Source organism: Lissotriton helveticus, chromosome 7, assembly GCF_964261635.1.
Source record: "Lissotriton helveticus chromosome 7, aLisHel1.1, whole genome shotgun sequence".
In the NCBI taxonomy this organism is placed as follows: Eukaryota; Metazoa; Chordata; class Amphibia; order Caudata; family Salamandridae; genus Lissotriton; species Lissotriton helveticus.
In genome coordinates this window covers 1,822,164,753-1,822,181,052 of record NC_136068.1, presented here as the reverse complement: position 1 = coordinate 1,822,181,052, position 16,300 = coordinate 1,822,164,753, and the positions used below count along the sequence as shown (strand labels likewise).

Here is a 16,300-nt window from a genome sequence, read left to right as displayed (position 1 = left end):
TCTAACAGGTAGGGTAACATGGGAACATATTAAGAAAATATGCAAATGACTTTTACGTTTTCAATAGTTGCGGAAAGCATGGAAAATTAACATATGCCAAGGCGTCTCTTTATTGAAGCAAAAGACAGAAAAATAGAAAGGTGCAAGTTTAAAGAATTTAGAGCAATGTTTACCTAGACTGGTGTGGAAACCAAACCCTGGCCAAGGGTCAGTTAAAGACAGGAAACCCTCAAGGAAGGATACCCCTCAATGGACAGCAGGTGCAGAATGGACACCCAGGACAGGACAGGAAACCCTCAGATTAGGAATCAGGACAGGACCCTCAGGACAGGACAGGAAACCCTCAGGACAGGACCAGCACCCGCAGTTCGGAAGCAACGCCTGCGCTCCACCCTCTCTGCAGCTATCGATCAAGACCCCGATTGGGTCAGCGAACTTCCAGCAAAGTGCTCCGCCAGCACTTTAAGGTTTAGTAAAACCTTAGTCTATGGTCAATTTCGGACAGAGTGCTCTGCAGCTCTCTGTATCTTCAGTCACCTATTGAGTGCGTTGGGTCAGTGACAGGTCAGCTAAACCAGACAAGTCGGACAATTTCCCTAGGTGAACCCAGGGTAGATATACTGTTTTGGGGCAGTGTACCACCCCCCAATGTTGCAAAGTGTCAGAATCCCTCAATTTGGATTGGTCCTAAGATAGGATTTGGGTAACACACCAATCAGAACACACTATTTGGAGGCCTTATTTACATCTCTGGGTACCGCCTAGCGAGATTGGGGTTCCCATGAGAAAATTGCGCAGAGTACAGGGAAAGAATACATTTTAGCAACATAATAGAACAATATTGTGATGCTGCGGGTCGAAGGTGCCGCTTTCCCAGGGTGGCTTCTGGTATCAACCTTCTTTGGCAGCCATTCAATGACAAGATGCCTTTTGTCGAGTCTGCGCACAAGTACCCTCCAAGATGGCTTTCGGCTCAGTCAGACCCCCATACCCCGCGGTACATGAAAAGTAAGCGAGAACAAATTAATACATAAAAATAACATTATGAAAACACATCACAGGGTTTGTACTTTCAACTTATCGCTAAGAAATATACTTACGCAGTCTAAATGTTAGCTACATATAAACAAGTACAAGAGCAGTGGCACGAGCAGTACCACGTTACTGGCAAAGCTATGCATTACGCATGCGCAACTATTTCCCTCCAAACCTGCAAACACATCAGGACACGTGAGTGTGACTGACGCATGCGCAGACACTTATTTCAAAGCAGCGGCCATTTTTAAAGACTCAAATTAATTATTTTAGTAAGAACACATAGGCAAGCTTCGTGGACCTTGTTTAAACATAAAATATAAACGTTAGTAAGACGTACAAATTATTACTGGATTACACACAGCCGAGGTTCATGAATAAAGCACGTCGCAAATGCGAAGCTTTGCTTCATCAGGCGTTCCATAGGTGGAGCCTGGGTGTTCCCACGCATGCACCTATGGATTTAGACACATTCCCAGAATTACCAAGACAGGTAATCCTGGGAATACATCAAAATGCTAAATTTTCCCAGGAGAGGCGCAATGAGAAGAAATGTTTGTATTTCTTGCTACAAAGAAAAAAATCTTTATTTCTCCTCCTCGTTTCCTCTTTCTAAATGTGGTGTATTCTGCAGCACTCATAGAAAGAGGGAAATGCCTGTGAGGAAATAACATTCTGCCTACAACGCAGGCACCCTTGCACCACGGGACAAGGATGCCTGCATTAGCGCAAGGCAGCACATAGTGCGCCGGCGCAAGGAGAGCACAGGCACGTGGCATATACAGCCTGATTCATCAAGCTAAATTGCACTCGCAAAGGGCAAGATTCTCAGAATCTTGCCTTTTGCGAGTGCAATTTTTGCATTTGGGATTCATCATCTCAAATGCAAAAATCGCTATTTAAGAATTCGCATATTTGCGAGGAATTGGATTTAAGGAATCTCTAATAGAGATTCCTTAAATGCAATTCATCAACCAATTAGAAATAGCAAAATCGCAATATTTGGTCTCAATTTACCACCAAGTCTGACTTGGTGGTAAATTGCGAAAATAGTGTAAAAAGCACTTTAGTGCATTTTTTTCTTTTGCATGTTGCGCACACACATGTCCCTTGGACATGTGTGCGCGCAACACCTGTTCAAATGTGCATTTAAGGGGTGCTACAGGGTGTCCTTTGGACACCCCTGGCACCCTTAAAATCGCTATCTTATTTGCGAGTAGCAAATTGCTACTCGCAAATAAGGGATACTCCCCATTCATTCCTATAGGCCTTTTGGCCCATAGGAATGAATGGGGAGTTATTCCTTATTTGAGAGTAGCAATTTGCTACTCGCAAATAAGGAATGTGTAGGAATCGCTATTTATTTAGCAATTCCTACGTGAATACCGTTTTGCGAGTCCTCAATAGCGAATCGCTATGATTCGCTATTAGGGGCTCGCAAAATGGCCCCTTGATGAATCAGGCTAATAATGTTAAATATTGCGCATTGCTAAGGGGCCTTGCTGTGTTGGCGTTGCTAAGATGGCCACCGGCAAAGCGGAATAGAGAGAGCGCTTGCTTTGTGGAAAAGACCGAGTTAAGGATCCGAGCAAGAAAAGACGAGCCTTCTTGTTTTCGCCGGCAAAGAAGAAATCAGAGTCCGAGTTACTGCCGGGCTCGGCAAGAGAAGGCAGCCCAGTGAAAGTTATACATTCCAGTACCTACGAACTGATAAAGTTCAAAACGGAAGCAAGGAGACCCGTTTACAGTAATTAGGACTCTGACCTTCAAAACAGAGATACTCGCCCCTGAAGAAGGGAACAGGGTTTCCCGAAATGCATTGGGCGACATCTTTTCGCAAGTTTAGTGACCGAGAAAGAAAATGATGTAATGTGTTCTTGTGATTCTGTACATACGAACACTATGAGTGGTTGCATTCATTTTAGAAAAGTATTGTACAGTTTAATATAGGCATTTCAATCAATTTATGTTTTGCATTACAAATTGTAGTCATGTAACTACAACTAAATAGAAAATAATGGTAACAAATCAGAATATGTTCTATCACAAATAAAATGTGTTTCTTTGAAAGAGATAATGTGTTGATTACATACCTTTAAGAATAAATAATTTGTAAGAAATTGTGAGAAATATTGTCCCTAGGAACAGTGCATCCTGCATGTAGGCTCAGCTTACATTTCATTTGCGTGAAAGTATGACACATCTGTCCCTTCGAGTCTAAGCATCACTCGCCTCTAATTAATAGAAGCGTCAAAGCTCACTGTCCTGCTTAGCCCATGCTGACACTGAATCATCATTAACCCCTTATAATGTCCCGTTGATACGTGGTACCCTGGGTACACAGGTCTCTCTCGCCTCCACTGGACTCTCAGTGTCAGCATCCGGCCCCTCAGACCTCTTGCTAGTGTGCCCAGGCGCTGTGCATTAGCCCCGGGAAAAGCTAGTCACCCTTTCAATCTGCATAAGTGAGTCTGGTGATGGCAGTAAGCTGCTCCAGCCCCGCCAGCTTCCCCAGATCCTCCCCAATTTTAGCGGAGCTGTGCAAATAGGTAGTTATTCGGATTTGTGCATGCTCCCACGAAATAAGCATTGGAATGCACATTGGTTCCCTTGCATGCCTGTAATATCAACACTAGACACACGAGGGCACTAGAATACCATGCATCTGAAACTGTGAATCAGACATTTACTCCACCATAACACTGGCCAGATTATGGAAAGTCCGCTGCAGTGTATTCATCCGTCGTATGCGGGGCCTAGTGCTGTGCTGAATTGAGGGGCACAGGCTCAAGACTGATTTGCATATGGCTGGGTTCAAAATGGAACGGCATGGTGAGCAGAAAAACGATGAATTTAGGCCCAGATGTCTGTACTGGGGTGAATGTATGACATTGTTCTGCATTCTGTCCATCAACTGTTGTTTTTGCATTTGTCACCCCGAGTGGGACGGGTATGCTCAGACGTGAGTCCCGTGCTCTCCATGCCACTGGAGTCAAGCTATCCTGGCTGATGAGGGCTGAAAGCCCGAAACCGGTCCTAGGATGCTTGTTTCCAGTCTAGGGAGGACCTGGCTTGGCAGTTCGGGCTGGACTGTTCCCATGGGGCACAGGGGCAAGACTGATTTGCATATGGCTAGGTTCAAACTGGAAGGGCATGGTGAGCAAAGAAACAATGGATTTAGGCCCAGATCTCTGTACTGGGATGGATGTATGACATTGTTCTGCCTTCTGTCCATCACCTGTTGTTTTTGCATTTGACTCAGACTGACGGAGAGAGTGAGCTGGGCTGCACCCTAAGGATCGAGCAGAGTGCCTTGAAAGTGCACAACAGGCACAGAAGCGGAAGGGGGCACATGGGATTCCGTGGGGAGGACTCAAGTCCAGTTCTTATGTTTGTCTTCTCCGCTTTAAGCCCCCCGCTTTGTGAGCTTTCACAGCTGGTAATCTCTCATTCAAAGACCGCTCAGGTGCTAGTTTTAAGGTCCAACCAGTGTTAGATACTCACAGTGAGCAGTGGGTCAGTCCATGATTGGAAGCGATTCCTCTTCAGTGTAGCGCCTTATACCATCAGAAGAGAAGTCTACTCCATGGAAGTCATTTAGGAGTCGCCAGGGGTCGCAGCTGTGACCCCTGGCTTGCCCCATGCTACCCCTGGCACTGCTTTTGCGACCTCTGACCTCGCAGGTGGAAGATCAGTGCCTGGCCCACAGGGGCAGCTCTTTCTAATGGACTTTGGTTGTAGCTCCACTTGCCTGGTTTTCTGCCAAATGTTTGTTAGTTTAATAAAAATGGAGCACGTTATCTGGATTATGACCCTATCTGGAAGCTGAGGTAAGTAAAACATGCTGTTAAACCTATGTTGTATGAATGTTTGCGGGTGCAAGTGTGTTTATGTGCGTGAATGTGTTAGTATGTGTAAGCCGTGTGTGTTTGAGCCAATGTAAAGGTAAAATGGGGTGCAATGTCACTTCCACTACCCCTGACATCTTGGTGAATTTGACGTCCATGGTCTACCCCGCCATACTCTGTTCTCCAGTGCCGTGAGTTGTCTACATGTGTATGTGGGCACCTACAGTAAAGTATAAAGGCGACCCCCTATTAGTTTAGGCCTAAGAGGAGGGGGAAGGAAATAAATACAACGAGAAACCTCTTATCTGACCTATATTACTTTTCAAATGGCAATGACTCTACACAAAGCATTTATCTTACAGCATAGACACTATACACAAAAATCAATCTCATGTTGAGGTTTGTTTATATATCAAAAATTTTTTATATATTTAGATTGATTTTTGTGTATAGTGTCTATGCTGTAAGATACATGCTTTGTGTAGAGTCATTATTATTATTATTATTATTATTATTATTATTTTAATTTTATAGAGCGCGTAGTCACCCGTAGGTATCCCAGCGCTAGGATCAGTACACCTGGCGGGTCAGCGGGGGGGGAAGGAAAGTTTAAGGGAAGAGGTGCGTTTTCAGCAGCTTCCTGAACCTTAAGTAGATAGGTTCAGTTCTCAGATGGTAAGGAAGGGCATTCCAGAGGCGTGCGGTATGGACCGAGAAGCGCCTGCCTCCAGTTCGAGCCTTCTTGACTCTAGGGATGACGATTAGATGTTCCTGATCGGATCGAAGGGATCTGGGGGCTTTGTAGGGTTTGATACATTTTTTTAGTCCAGGGGGGCCAGTATTTTGAATCAGCCTGTGTGCCAGGCAGAGGGCTTTGAACTTTACCCGTTCTCTCACCGGGAGCCAATGGAGGCTCTTCAGAGCTGGTTTGGCCGAGACTCTGGCGGGGGTGTTAGTGAGGATCCGGGCCGCTGTGTTTTGGATCCTTTGAAGTTTGTTCAGAGTTGCCTCCGGGGCCCCAAGATAAATGGAGTTGCTAAAATCGAGCCTGGAGAGAATCAGGCCTTGAATCAGAAGTTTTTGGGAGTTGAAAGGTAATATAGGCCATTTGAAAAGTAATATAGGCCAGATAAGAGGTTTTTCATTGTGTGGGCACCTACAGATCATACCATGGGAACAGGACCTTGGTAGGGTGTGACTACACTAAGTAAACAGCATCTCTACGGGGACTGCTTATCCAAGGGTACTGCCCCTCATGGTGCTTTATCACATGTTTATCGCATATTTATGTTTTTAAAGTGTGCGATGTCTGTGTCCAATGATGTCTTAAGCAGTTGCTGCATACACCCATGTCCTTTGTTCTTTTGAGCAGTTGTTATGTGTACCGTGGTCCCATGCTCCCTTGAGCAGTTGCTGAGTGTACCCTGCCCCAGGCTGCCTTGAGATGCATTTGCCTGTACTCTGGTCCTGTTCTCCTGTGAACACCTTCCCTGGGTGTTCTGGGCACATGCTCCAGTGGCTCTTACACGTGGTTCAATAGCTCTGCTTTTCGACTCAGCTCTTGGACTGTAGTCTCAGCCGAGGTGCAGGGCAGGGGTGGCTGGGCAGGGGCGGGTGGCTGCCAATCGCCCACCTCAACTCCAACTCTTTCGGTCGAGAGAAAACAGGAATCCTGAGCTTCCTTGCTCCACTTTGGGATTCCTGGTCAAACAATGAGGCCGAAGTCCAGGCGGAGGGCTAAATGAGATCCCTGTAACTCTCAATCAAACCATGGCTGGTCTAACCACGAACTCAATTTACTGAACGTGGAGTAGAGGCAGCGGATTTGTCCATGGTGCTGGCAATGTGGCTCTGTCCAAGCTGCTGAAGCCTGTGTGTAAACAGCTCTTTCAGGGGCAGTATATGTGGCTCCGTCCAGGTGCTGAAGTCTTGGGATCTGCCCTGTCTTTCAACATCTGGCCATATGGATCTGTCCAAGGTGCTGAAATCTGTGTGTGGCCAGCTCTTTCAGTGGCAGTGCCTGTGGCGCTGTCCATGGTGTTGTAATATGTCTGTGGACAGCTCTTTCAGTGGTAGTGTCTGTCGATCTGTCCATGGTGCTGAAGCCTGTCCGTCGATAGTTCTTTCAGTGGCAGTAACTGTTGCTCTGTCCATGGACACCTCTTTCAGTTGCAGTGTCTGTCGATCTGTCCATGGTGCTGACGTGTGTCCGTACACAGCTCTTTCAGCAGCAGGTCTTGTGCCACTGTCCATGCTGCTGAAGCCTGTCCGCGGACAGTTCTTTCGGTGGTAATACCTGTGGTCCTGTCCATGGTGCTGCAGTACACTTCTCCTGATTCTAAATGTTGCAATTAACAGGTGTGTGAGTGTACTCAGTTTAGCGACCCCCGGAAGGATGGAAGGCTGAGTTGTTCCTACTAGATTTAAACTCAGCAGGTAAGGCTGCTGTTGATAAGAGGGGGACTGGTCCCCTGTGACAGGCACCCCCTTAGCCTAGTGCCAGCCGGGGCGCTACCTACGGGTAGGGTGACCAACTGGCATGGGGGAAAATTCAGGACGGCAAGTGTACAAATTCAGGAGAAAGGGTTCAAATTCAGGACAAAAATTCAGGACAAAACATTGGGACAAAAGGTAAGTTTTACAGATGCATCAGAGGAGGTCACGCAATAGTATATAAGTAAGTAAATAGACAACACCTTAAGTATAAGTCAAAATAGGTTTATATTAGGTTGCGACAATCGTGCACTTCACGTTTTTTCAGTATGGCCACTGCTTACTACCTTAAACGATTCAAAACTGGCATCTCGCTCCAGCAGGTACATTAATCACCAGACGATGGTGAACCACAACTGAATATAAGTGAGGCCGCTTTTTTGGTTGATTGAAAACTACTGGATATGCAATAACTTGGCATTGCCAGCCCCAAGTAACAAAACCGCTCGCTCCCCTTTCCAGCCTCCCAGGGAAACACCTGATGCCCGGTTGGCGAGTCTGGCCTTGCTACCACCCTCCAAAGTGCCCCTCATCTTCACTTAGACCGTCTCTCATGTGTATTTAATTTCTTTTATAGTGTTACTCATCCCAATCATGTAGGGCAGGGTGTCAGAGTGTGTTACGTCACACACACATTATGTAGAGACAATGACTCATAAACGTGAAAGTCAATGTATAGGAAATGTTACTTAGGATAATGGATGCTACAAGGTGTAATCCTTCTTTTATCTATCATTCAGTCTTTCACCATTCATTCTGTCCTTCCATCTATGTGCCCATCTATAGCCAAACATATTCAACCATTTGCAAACCTATCCACCATGTATCCTTCCATCCATCATTTCACTCATTCATCCCTCCATCCACCTTTTCAATCATCCATCCATTATTCATCTACCCACCCTTTCACCCCATCCATCCGTACAGTCATCCATCCACTCTTCTACCCATCCATCTATTCACTCATCTATCCAGCCATTTACCCTTTCACCCATCCAGCCATCCTTTCACTTACTCGTTCATCCACCCAGTCAGGCCCGGACTGGCCGTTATGGGCACCGGGCAATCCCCCGGTCGGCCGCAAGGGTGGGGGCCGGTTTTGGGCCCTGGGGGCCGTTTTTGTTGCAGAGCCGGTTTTGCAGCATAGCTGCAAAATCGGCCCTGTAACAAAATCGGCTTAAAAGCGGCCCTGGCAAAGCGCTCGCCCCCCTCCCGCCCGGGGGGCTGGGGGGCCGGCCGAGCACTTTGCCAGGGCCGGTTTTGGTTCCCAGTCCGGCCCTGCACCCAGTCACTTATTCTTCCACCCATTCACCCTTTTAGTCATTCATCCTCCCTTTCTCTCTCCATCCCCCTTTCACTTATCATCCATCCATCCACCCATTTATTCCTCCATTCATGAATCCATCCATTGACCCTATTACTCATCTGTCTGTTCTCTCATCCATTTACCCTTTCACTTCTTCGCACATCTATCCATCCTTTTGTCCATCTACACCCTTTCACTCACTCATCAATCCTTACATCCACCCTTTAACTTATCCATCCATCCATCCATCCATCCACCCTTTCACTTATCAATACATCAATCTATCCATCCTTTCACTCATCCATTCACCCATTATCTACCCTTTCACTCATCCATCCATCCATCTTTTCATACACCTATTCACCCTTTTACCCATACATCTACCCTTCCACCCATACATCCATCTATTTACCTTTTCTCTCATCCATACTTCCACTCACTCACTCACTCATCCATCCATCCTTTCTTTCATTATCTATCCATTCACCCTTTCATTCATCCATTCATCCTTTCACTAATTCATCCAGCCATTCACACATTCCTTCCCTTATTCACTCACCCACCTTTTTACATGAGCTGAGCCTTTGTCTGCAGAGTTGCAGACAGAAGAGGCCCACAAGAACTGCACCCCTGCTGTAGTTCCTAAAGCAAGGGGTGGGGTGGGGGAGGGTTCACTATGCCCCTGCACATAGGCAATCTGAAAACTAGAAGTCATGAGTCATGCATGATGCACAGTGCCAGGATGTGAAGTGACTGTGACGTGGTGCTGTTTCCAGGACTTTAAGTGGCATTAAAAAACTGTGGGGGGAGGTCTCTTTAAAGGGGGTGTTCAATGTAATTAAGGGTGTGGTTTAAAACACCTAGGCTAAAAATCTGTTCTTAGCATAGTGTTTCGCGCGACTGGTATTATGTTGTTTCTGTCATTGCATCCTGACATATAATACAGCAAGTATCATTACACCAACAACAAGCCAGGACTATTGGCTTTGTCAATGGTTGTTAATTGCTTAAAATAAAAAAGCATCAACATGGCTTTGTTGAATATAATATTGAAAATACTTCAGTTCTAAAATGATGCGACAGTGAAAGAACGATAACACGTTCTTTTTAACTTGTTTTACAGGTTTCTTTATATAAACTGTTTTCTAACGTTGCAGCGTGGGCGTTTTACCTTTTATCTTACAGAATGCCCTGCTGTAGACTGAGGCCGGAGGAGGCCACAACAGGCTGTCACACCCCAGAGTGCCCCATTGACATTCTGTATGTGGCAATCAGCCGCAGACAGAATGACAAAGGGTGGGTGGGGCTGCTCTTGTGATCCAGGAGGAGTGTGAGGCAGCCCCATCAGGGGGGTGGGGCCTCTCACAGGGGATCAGTGCTGCTCCCTGTGATGGCCAAAATTACAGACAAAAGGCGTCCGTAAAAGGGATCCTCATGGACAACGAATGTGAGGTCCTAATTATGGACGGTCCGTGAAATTTACGGACGGTTGGTCACCCTACCTACGGGCTACGAAGTACTGGTTTACCTATTGTAATGGAACTCGGGTTGGTTCAAGACACTGGGTCCCAAGGTGGCTCCAAAGAAAAGCTTCGCTAGAGTTCGGCCAACTACCTAGCCCTGCCTAGCAACACGTCACCTCCACGTCAGGGCAGACTTTGCACAGCATCTTTGGCGTCTTTTAAACAAATACCATTTTTGTGCATACATTTTTTTTTATTTCTAGACAATTGAGCTTATGGAAAAAAATGTTAGGTCCGTCGAACGACGAATTTAGCTTATGGCCAAAGCTTAGGTCATGAAATTAAAAACTGCACAGTTTCCCTATTGATAATACAGAACAACCAATTGGCAAGTAGTTACGAGGACTCGGTGGCAAACCCCCTATCAGGGTGGGGTCTGGCTTTAGGCCCAGTTGGGCAGTTGCACTTGTCCGCTCTAATGTGGTTTTCGATTCTAGCTCGGCCGAGCTCATTCCAACACGCAAGCCTCGTGTATAACATTGTCAAAGGTGGATCAAAATCAGCGGATTTACAGACTTTTTTTCGTGTCTATGTGCAGCCTAGACTGACATAAAAGAAGCGCTCAGAAACTGTATCCACTCAGAGGGCTCACTCTAGCTCTTCTAGGCGCTACACTGGCGAGACCGGGGTGCCCAGGTTTCGGATCAGAGGCAAATCTCCCCCTAGAAGACGGGGTACTCCAGTGTTTAATACTGACTTTATTCTTTGAGCCTTTCTCTTTTGATTATATGATTGATTATTGGTTGGCTATTATAATCTGACAGTTTCCTAGAGTTTTCTGTCTATAAAACGTAATTCTAAGCAAACCAGTTCAATTTGAAACCGTCAGATATTCACTCATGAACTCTGGCACTCATTCTCTGCCCCCTCGCCGCCCCCCTCGCCACAGTCTAAGAATGGGGGTCTTGGCTCATCCACTGGATAGGCTTTTACATACCCCATTTTATGCTTGTTTAAAATGTATTATTATAAATGTACCCTCCTGTATCTAATACTACTCCATAATAGTGGATTGCATCTTATGTATACTTTTTATTTGAAAGTTTTTTTGATAACTCTAACTGCTAGCCTAAGGCACTTTAATTTCTGCTGCTATTCGTTGGAGTGTATCCCATGTATCGAACTGTTTTAAATGTAACACCATAATGGTGGATGGCATTTTATGTACACTTTTTTAGGATACAATTTTACCTGATGATTCTAAGCTGCTAGCACAAGGCACTTTAATTTCTGCTGCTAATTGTGTGTTGTATTTCAAGTAGCTTTAAGAATTTAAAAAGTTTACATGCAATTTTTTTTCTGCTAGCACAATGCACTTTAATTTCTGCTGCTAATTGTTTATTAGTAAACTGTTTATTTGCAAGTTGAACAAATCGTGTTAGGGCTTAGCTGTGGATCTCATCTTCGTTATAAAAACCCACTGTATCTATATATTTTAATCAGATTTTGTTTTGGATTTGTACTTTGCTGTTTGTAATGATTTTAAGTGATCAACAGATAAGCCTTTACTTACTTACTTACCCATCTAAAAGGGGAGATCACAGCCCCACACAGGGCAGGCCCCCTCACTCATCCTGGGAGGGAGAAAGACAGGATACGGCAGAGGCCCAGGTCTTTCAGGCTCTTAGGAGAAGGCGAGGACTGAGGTAAAAGTTACTGTAGGTTTGTATCTTTTTTGTGTGACGAGGAAGGCTACGACTGGGAGTAAAGAACGGTTAACCTCATCCACATGCTTTCTCACTCTCCAACATACTCACTCACATGCCCTCATTCCCACCCCTGTGCTCCCTCTCATGGTCACTCACTGAATGCCTCACCCGCTGTTCTCTGCTCCCCAGGTCACTCCCTGATGTGTGACACCTGCAGCAATGCGAACGGAGACAGCTGCACGGGGCCCCCCAACACCTGTGACGCGGCCCAGGACCGCTGCATCTCCACCCTGACGGAGACGGTGACGTGTGAGTACGGGCGCGCGCCGGGGAGCGCGCCTTCCAGCGGTGCTGCGGTGCCGCCCTCTGCCCCCTACCTCCGACACCCTGCCTGTGCTCCCTTATCTGTGCTTTCCCCCATCCTCTGGTACCCTGCCTGTGCTCCAAGTCTTCTTCCTGTCTCTGTCACTCTGCCTGCGCCTTCCTCCCATCCTCTGACACCCTGCCTGTGTCCTCCTTCCTGTCCCTCTGCTTGTGGTTTTCTCCCAACCCCTGCCTGTCCTCTGCCACACTGCCTGTGTAATCCTTCCTGTCTCTGACACTCTGCCTGTGCTCTTCTTCCTGTCCCTGTGGTTTTACCCCAACCTCTGATACCTGCCTCTGCTCTCCTTACTGTGCTTGTGCCTTCCTCCCGTCCTCTGCCACTGTGCCTGTGCTCTCCTTCCTGTCTCTGTGCTTTCTCCCGACCTCTGCTCTGACACCCTGCCTGTGCTCTCCTTCTTGTCTCTACCAGACTTCCTGTTCCTTCCTCCCATCATCTGACGCCCTGTCGGTGCTCTCTGATCTCTGGCACTCTGCCTCTGTTCTCCTTCGACACTCTGCTCTCTGATATCATGTCTATTTTTTTCCCCACTGTTGGCACTCTGCCTGTGCTCCCCTCTGACACTCTGCCTCTGTTCTCCTCTGCTCCCTGATACCCTCTCTGATCTCTCCTCCTCTGGTGACTCCCTGCTTCTGCTGCCTGGCAGCATGCCTGTGCTCTCCTTCGACACCCTGTCTCTGTGCTCCTCTGCTCTCTGACACTCTGTCTGCTCTCTCCTCCAATGGTGGCACCATGCCTCTGTTCTCTGGCTCTCTGCCTGTGCTCTCCTCTGACGCCCTGCCTCTGCCCTTTGACACCCTCTCTGATCTCTCGTCCTCTGGTGATACCCAGTCTGAAAGCCTGCCTGTGATTTCTTTGGACACCCTGCCTTCCCTCTCATCTGCTCTCTGACGCTCTGCCCGTGCTCTCCTCTGAAACACTCCCTCTGTGCTCCTCCGCTCTCTGTCACCATGTCTGCTCTCTCCTCCAATGGTGGTACCATGCCTCTGCTGTAAAACAGCTTGCCTCTGCTTTCCTTGGGCACTGTCTTTCCTCTCCCCTGCTCTCTGATACTCTGCCCGTGTTCTCTTCTGCTGATACCCTTCCTCTGCTCCCCTCTGATATCCATACCTTTGCTGTGCTTGAGCTTTACATGAATACCCTTCCTCTGCTCTCCTCTGACATCCATACCTTTGCTGTGCTTGAGCTTTACATGAATACCCTTCCTCTGCTCTCCTCTGACATCCATACCTTTGCTGTGCCGGAGCTTTCCATGGATACCCTTCCTCTGCTCTCCTCTGATATCCATACCTTTGCTGTGCTTGAGCTTTCTATGGATACCCTCCCCCTGGTCTCCTCTGATATCCATACCTATGCTGTGCTTGAGCTTTCTATGGATACCCTGCCCCTGGTCTCCTCTGATATCCATACCTTTGCTGTGCTTGAGCTTTCTATGGATACCCTGCCCCTGGTCTCCTCTGATATCCATACCTTTGCTGTGCTTGAGATTTCTATGGATACCCTGCCTCTGGTCTCCTCTGATATCCATACCTTTGCTGTGCTTGAGCTTTCCATGGATACCCTTCCTCTGCTCTCCTCTGATATCCATACCTTTGCTGTGCTTGAGCTTTACATGGATGCCCTGCCTCTGGTCTCCTCTGATATCCATACCGTTGCTGTGTTTGAGCTCTCCATGGATACCCTTCCTCTGCTCTCCTCTGACATCCATACCTTTGCTGTGCTTGAGCTCTCCATGGATACCCTTCCTCTGCTCTCCTCTGATATCCATACCTTTGCTGTGCTCGAGCTATCCATGGACACCCTTCCTCTGCTCTCCTCTGATATCCATACCTTTGCTGTGCTTGAGCTTTCCATAGATATCCTGCCTCTGGTCTCCTCTGACATCCATACCTTTGCTGTGCTTGAGCTTTCCATGGATACCCTTCATTTGCTCTCCTCTGACATCCATACCTTTGCTATGCTTGAGCTTTCCATGGATACCCTTCCTCTGCTCTCCTCTGATATCCATACGTTTGCTGTGCTGGGGCTTTCCATGGACACCCTTCCTCTGCTCTCCTCTGATATCCATACCTTTGCTGTGCTTGAGCTTTCCATGGATACCCTTCCTCTGCTCTCCTCTGATATCCATACCTTTGCTGTGCTTGAGCTTTCAATGGCTACCCTTCCTCTGCTCTCCTCTGATATCCATACCTTTGCTGTGCTCGAGCTATCCATGGACACCCTTCCTCTGCTCTCCTCTGATATCCATACCTTTGTTGTGCCTGAGCGTTCCATGGATACCCTGCCTCTGGTCTCCTCTGATATCCATACCTTTGCTGTGTCTGAGCTTTCCATGGATACCCTTCCTCTGCTCTCCTCTGATATCCATACATTTGCTGTGCTTGAGCTTTCCGTGGATACCCTGCCTCTGCTCTCCTCTGATATCCATACCTTTGCTGTGCTTGAGCTTTCCAAGGATACCCTGCCTCTGGTCTCCTCTGATATCCATACCTTTGCTGTGCTAGAGCGTTCCATGGACACCCTTCCTCTGCTCTCCTCTGATATCCACATCTTTGCTGTGCTCGAACTTTCCATGGATACCCTTCCTCTGCTCTCCTCTGATGTCCACACCTTTGCTGTGCTCGAGCTTTCCATGGACACTCTTCCTCTGCTCTCCTCTGATATCCATACCTTTGCTGTGCTTGAGCTTTCCATGGACACCCTCCCTCTGCTCTCCACTGATATCCATACCGTTGCTGTGCTTGAGCTTTCTATGGATACCCTGCCCCTGGTCTCCTCTGATATCCATACCTTTGCTGTGCGTAAGCTGTCCAAGGATACCCTTCCTCTGCTCTCCTCTGATATCCATACATTTGCTGTGCTTGAGCTTTCAATGGCTACCCTTCCACTGCTCTCCTCTGATATCCATACCTTTGCTGTGCTTGAGCTTTTCATGGATACCCTTCCTCTGCTCTCCTCTGATATCCATACCTTTGCTGTGCTTGAGCTTTCTATGGATACCCTGCATCTGTTCGCCTCTGATATCCATACCTCTGCTGTGCTTGAGCTTTCCATGGATACCCTTCCTCTGCTCTCCTCTGACATCCATACCTTTGCTGTGCTTGAGCTTTCCATGGATACCCTTCCTCTGCTCTCCTCTATCCATACCTTTGCTGTGCTTGAGCTTTCCTTGGATACCCTTCCTCTGCTCTCCTCTGCTCTACATACCTTTGCTGTGCTTGAGCTTTCCATGGATACCCTTCCTCTGCTCTCCTCTGATATCCATACCTTTGCTGTGCTTGAGCTTTCCATGGATACCCTTCCTCTGCTCTCCTCTGCTATCCATACCTTTACTGTGCGTGAGGTTTCCCTGGATACCCTTCCTCTGCTCTCCTCTGATATCCATACCTTTGCTGTGCTTGAGCTTTACATGAATACCCTTCCTCTGCTCTCCTCTGATATCCATACCTTTGCTGTGCTTGAGCTTTCCATGGATACCCTTCCTCTGCTCTCCTCTATCCATACCTTTGCTGTGCTTGAGCTTTCCTTGGATACTCTTCCTCTGCTCTCCTCTGCTCTCCATACCTTTGCTGTGCTTGAGCTTTCCATGGATACCCTTCCTCTGCTCTCCTCTGATATCCATACCTTTGCTGTGCTTGAGCTTTCCATGGATACCCTTCCTCTGCTCTCCTCTGACATCCATACCTTTGCTGTGCTTGAGCTTTCCATGGATACCCTTCATCTGCTCTCCTCTGATATCCATACGTTTGCTGTGTGGGGGGCTTTCCATGGACACCCTTCCTCTGCTCTCCTCTGATATCCATACCTTTGCTGTGCCTGAGCTTTCCATGGATACACTGCCTTTGCTCTCCTCTGATATCCATACCTTTGCTGTGCTTGAGCTTTCCATGGATACACTGCCTCTGGTCTCCTCTGATATCCATACCTTTGCTGTGCTTGAGCTTTCCATGGATACCCTTCCTCTGCTCTCTTCTGATATCCATACCTTTGCTGCGCTTGAGCTTTGCATGAACGCATTGACTCTGCTATCCTCTGATATCCATACCTTTGCTGTGCTTGAGCTT

The 16,300-nt window shown here is 47.3% G+C and overlaps 1 protein-coding gene across 1 annotated transcript in view; it reads left to right on the top strand.

Moving 5' to 3' along the window:
* LOC144770811 (phospholipase A2 inhibitor and Ly6/PLAUR domain-containing protein-like) overlaps positions 1-16,300 on the top strand; it is a 90,711-nt gene that overhangs the window by 48,897 nt on the left and 25,514 nt on the right. The window contains exon 2 of the mRNA XM_078655579.1: positions 12,044-12,163. Within this exon, the coding sequence (XP_078511705.1) occupies positions 12,044-12,163 (120 nt within the window). The remainder of the gene's footprint in view (positions 1-12,043; positions 12,164-16,300) is intronic.